The sequence below is a fragment of the Saccostrea cucullata genome, unplaced genomic scaffold (genome assembly GCF_032062105.1).
Source record: "Saccostrea cucullata isolate Sc308-1 unplaced genomic scaffold, CSIRO_AGI_Scuc_v1 ctg3003, whole genome shotgun sequence".
Classification (NCBI taxonomy): Eukaryota; Metazoa; Mollusca; class Bivalvia; order Ostreida; family Ostreidae; genus Saccostrea; species Saccostrea cuccullata.
In genome coordinates this window covers 303-5413 of record NW_026934536.1, presented here as the reverse complement: position 1 = coordinate 5413, position 5111 = coordinate 303, and the positions used below count along the sequence as shown (strand labels likewise).

The following is a 5111-nucleotide window of genomic DNA, read 5'->3' as shown; positions in this document are numbered from 1 at the left end:
CACGTATTGCCTCGAATTTGTACATAATAATGAAGTTATCACGTTTATTAAAGTTGCCATAACACATGTATCTGTCGAACACGTGCTTATACGTTGTATACGTAGACAGTCAATTTGATTGGCTTTTATATTTATAGAATACCTGTTCCACAGGTATTCGAATGAAACATTTGACCGATTTTTTTTTCGATCTAAAGAAATGGGCGTGTCATCGTATGGCAATCAACGTTCTACAGATATCTCTAAACGTTCCATTCAAACTTTGTAATACATTAGCACAATACACACATAGAGTACTGTCCATCGATATTAATCTTATAATGACACACATTTATATGTCCTGGTCAATTGCCCTAAACATGTTTAAAATACAATCGATAATTCATCAATTATATTCAAGGAAGTCCAGTTACCTACTTGAACTTGAACTTGAACTTTATTCTCATAACTGACAAAACAGTGAAAAGAAGATACAGTATATACAGTACAATGAACATGAAATATTACATGCATGAAGAAAGGATAACAGAGTAATATCAACCAAGAGAGCTAACTCTCTCAATTATAATGTTTAACAATTTACAAATCTTGCAGAGTTGATAGGTATTGGTTACATTAAAAAGCATTTCAAATTTCAAAATATTTGGATTCAAATAAAAATATTTTGACAAATACATGACTCTTGCTTTCTTTATAGACACATCAGTGCAATTAAATAAGTAGTGAAATTCATCCCCAATGTCACTGCTATTACATAATTTACAAATTCTGTTTTCTCTAGGGATGTTAAACCATCTACCAGTCTCAATTGGTAATGTTGTATTCCCAGTTCTAAATAAACAATATTTTTTGGATTGTTTTGGAGGCAAATTCAACAAATAGTCTTCAAAAATTAATGATTTTTTAAAGATTCTATAGTTCAAACCTTTAGGGGAAGTTTGCACTTCACTAAACCATGTTTGTTTAAACTGATCTAAAAGAATGGTATATACTTTATTTTTAAGCCAAGATATATTAATTGAATTTTCATACCAGACATAAGTCAATCCACATTCATTTAAAATTTTCTGTACAAAGTCACACCATGGATTCTTATATAATTTCAATGCACATAAAAGCTTTGCTGATAATTTAGAGCACTGAGCATTAATGAGTTTACCTCAAAATGAGATCATTCTAACTTTGATATCAATTAATAAAGGGTGTCTACCAAGTTCTCCATACACCATAAAGTTTGGTGTTGATGTTTTCAGGCTCAGAATATGTTTACAAAATTTTAGTGTAATTTCTCTATCAGTTTAGTATTGTGAAAACCCCATATTTCGCACCCATATAAGAGTATTGGTTTGACAATTTTATCAAACATGTCTAAATTACAATCAATTGATAAGTTATGTTTTCTACATCTACCAATAACACCATACATAGCTTTAATAGCTTTATCATATAATTCTTTAGTATTTAAATTAAAAGAATTACTTTTACAAAAAGTAACACCCAAATATTTAAAGTTATCAACTATATCAAGCTTGGAGCCTTCAAATGTAAAAGAAACATTGTTTTTCCCTTTACCAAATATTACGACTTTTGTTTTCTTACTATTAACCTTAAGATGCCATTTCTTGCAATATTTAGAAAAAGTATTAAGCATGTACTGAAAATCATCTGGGTTTTCAGATAACAAAATGGTATCATCAGCATATAATAATACAAAAAGCTGTAAGTAGAGATTTAGTTCTCTCATGAGTTTTTCTGACAAACAAGATAAACCTTTTGCTTTGTTTCCAGATAAAAATTCCTCAAGGTCATTCAAGTACAATGAAAATAAAAATGGTGACAAATTCTCCCCTTGTCGAACTCCTATATTACATTCAAATATTTTTGAACTTATTCCATTCACTACTACTTTTGATTTTATACCTTTATACATGTTGGTTATAATCTTAAAACATTTTCCATCAATATTATTTTGTAAAACTTTATTCAATAAACCAATGTGCCAAACCTAGATTGACACGCAATGCCGGGATTACATTTAAATGTCATAAATTGTTCACAATTATTTATTATTTTGCACATCGCTTACAAGAATGGTGTATGAAAAATAATCACTTCCATATAATGTTAAATGAATATGAAAATATTTCTTTAAAAAATTGAAAAATACGGAAAACATATCGGTTTATATTTATTTTTACAAATGAATGTTATATTAGTAACATTAACACAGTTGTCGTACGTTAGTCCACGAATATCCATTTATGCAAAATGAATGGAGGTACTCTCAAAATGTTAAAAAAATCTAATAATTTGTCATCATCATCATCATCATATTTGTCGTCGTCGACATCATTGTCCTTTACACCCTGTGGTGTGTACGGCAGATTACATTATGACAACATCATAAATTATGACGGACTTTTAAAAAAAATCCAATCGATTTTAAAGGGAATGCCACAATAATGACAATATTGATAACTCCATCGGCGTATCAGGGCAGGGTTTCGAAAAGGGCAGAACCACACCCCCCCCCTTAATCGCCTCCGTGAAGGACAGAACAAATCCCACACACTTAATCGCCTCCGTGGAGGCAAGAACAAACCCCCACACTTGTCTATCCTGGGCCAGGTTTGTCAATGATCCCCTGTCTGATGCTTGGCTTTTTTGTTGATTTCAGATATCTATCACCATGATGTTCTTGTCTCTCATCTCTCTCTCTCTCTCCCTCTCTCTCTCTCTCTCTCTCTCTCTCTCTCTCTCTCTCTCTCTTGTAGCACATAGTGGAAGCCAGTGTATGAGTTTGGTTAAACACAAATCCATATTCTTACTGTAATTACAAATTATCAGTCGCTAATTAGCTTTGTAAGACGTGCTCAGATGGCTCTAAGACAATTTTCCGTTCAGAAAATACAGCCTTCTTTAATGTCCTAATTTACCTTTAATGTAATTTGAAACCTAATTAACCATTGACATGTAAGGTTGTTCATATTTTCACAAAAATTGATCAGCTTATAACATCGTTCTGGTTGAACATCTCGTCAATGAATAAGTTGAAGGATTAACATGTACTTCCATAACACCATCACAGAGAGAAAGGGAAGCTGGATTTTTAATTTTAAACCAGTCAATCCAGAATTATTTGTTGGAAGATTTTGATTATTCAAATTGAGTAGAAATCTACATGGATATAAAACTACGCGGCCCAGAGCACGAAGATTTACTGGTACCTTCATTGTGTCAGAATTTAAATCATACTAACTGACTGAGGAAATAAGTTTTTCTATTATTTCGATCACCAATGATCAGTGATTTGGGATGCGAATGGTCTACAAGGCCTCAGAGTCTGACAAAAATGATCTCCTTATAAACCAAGAAATTATTTTTGGTAGGATCAAGATTGTTAGATGATTGGGTTTCTTTTTTGAAGGGATTTAAAAATGTTGTGGAGTACAAGTTAAATGAAGTACATGTATACAAGTTACTGAAAAGGAAAAGCTTATCAGGCTAAAATATATACAGCTGTACTAGTAATCACATAACCGATGATGCCAAACTTGAGTGAACCTGAAGATGATATCCCAGTGATGGGTCTGGAGGACGGACGATTCTACTCATACCACGTGACTGCTCTCGTCAGCATTGGCGCCAGTTTGTCTTGTGTCGCCGCCATCTTTTGGGTCTCCTTTAGATCTCATTTCTTCAAGTCGTTCTTCCAATGGTCAGTCAGTGATAGGTTTGTAGTTTACCTGGCGACATGTGATGGTCTATTTAACCTGACACACGTACTGGACCACGTGCAGATGGTGGTGACCACGACCCACGTGTATCCAAAAGGCCTCTGTGTTTTCTACGCTTTTTGGATTGTTGTGTTCACCACTGCGCAAGCGCTCTTGGTGTTGGTCATTGCATTGAACTCCTTTAGTCTTGTTATTTTGGAAAAGCCCGTAAAATTTGGGGTATACGACTGGAGACTGTTGGTCTTTATGTTCGGGATTCCAACAGTTGAAGCTTCTTTAGCCGCTTTCTTAGACCAGCTTGGACCTACAGGTTCTTTGTAAGTTCTTCTTATTTTGGTGTGTACAACCTCTTCTATGATTTGATATTAATTTTGGAGCCGATAATTTGATTTGTTAAAAGTTTTTTTCAACTAACTTCCATAAATCCCTTCTCGGCTGTTCCTAAATCGTAGTCGGAAGCTATTCAGTGTTATATTGGCAAAGAGCTGTAATGTACATCTCTTCCATTATTTCATTCTTCTGAATACTAGTATTTGTTTTCTTGTAGCTGTGGTGTTCCTGGAAAGATTGCTCTAATGGCGATGGCAACAGTCCCTGTGAGCCTCATTCTGGTAGTCACGTGTTCTCTTTACGTTTTCATCTGGTGTCGCGTTCGATGGGAAATCGGTCAACTTCAGTTGACAAAACAGTCCCAAAGCTGGCGACACAGTCACAACGCCGCCAAAATAATGACGCTATTCGTCACGGCATTCGTGGTACAATGGACACCAATCTCAGCGAACGGTATCATATCATTTTTTGGAGATGTTCCCATGGTGATGGAATACTTAGTGATAACGTGTACAAACATGGGTGGAGTTTTTAACGGGTTAGCCTTTCTCATTATACAGATCATGCGAAAACGTCAGAAAAATCGTGTTGTCCAGCCACAGGTTATCTTGCTTAACAACGAAACTGTTCAAACAAAGTAATAAACGTCTATATTTTCCCTGTCTAATAAAACTTTACTGGTTAAAAATTTCAACAATAATCCATTATAAGATCTTCAAAACTAAGTGCTATTTTGCTTTATGGCCATTTTGCCCACCTGCATCTCCCGTAACCCCCTATACTCCTGAAGACAGTCGTTGGCCAGGCCTGGAGTCATAGGGATAAAATGTTACGGATTCGCGGGGACGTTAAAATTATCATGATGATAAGACTTGGAAACTTTTGTATTTAAATCCGTGGAGGAAGTAATTTCGTGGAGGAAGGTTTTTTCAATAAATTCCTCGAATACTGAGACACCACGAATTTTAATGACTCTACAATACGAAATCAGTGAAAAATACTTGGTCATAAGAAGACTGTAGGACTATAATTGTAATAGATCAG

General features: G+C 34.7%; 1 protein-coding gene across 1 annotated transcript; it reads left to right on the top strand.

Annotated features, from left to right (window-relative positions):
• The first annotated feature begins 3545 nt into the window (after positions 1–3545).
• LOC134240967 (uncharacterized) lies at positions 3546–4870 on the top strand. Its single transcript, XM_062723072.1, has 2 exons — positions 3546–4054; positions 4285–4870. Exons 1-2 carry the CDS (start codon positions 3546–3548, stop codon positions 4706–4708), a joined length of 933 nt encoding a protein of 310 aa, XP_062579056.1. The 3' UTR covers positions 4709–4870.
• Positions 4871–5111: the final 241 nt, after the last annotated feature.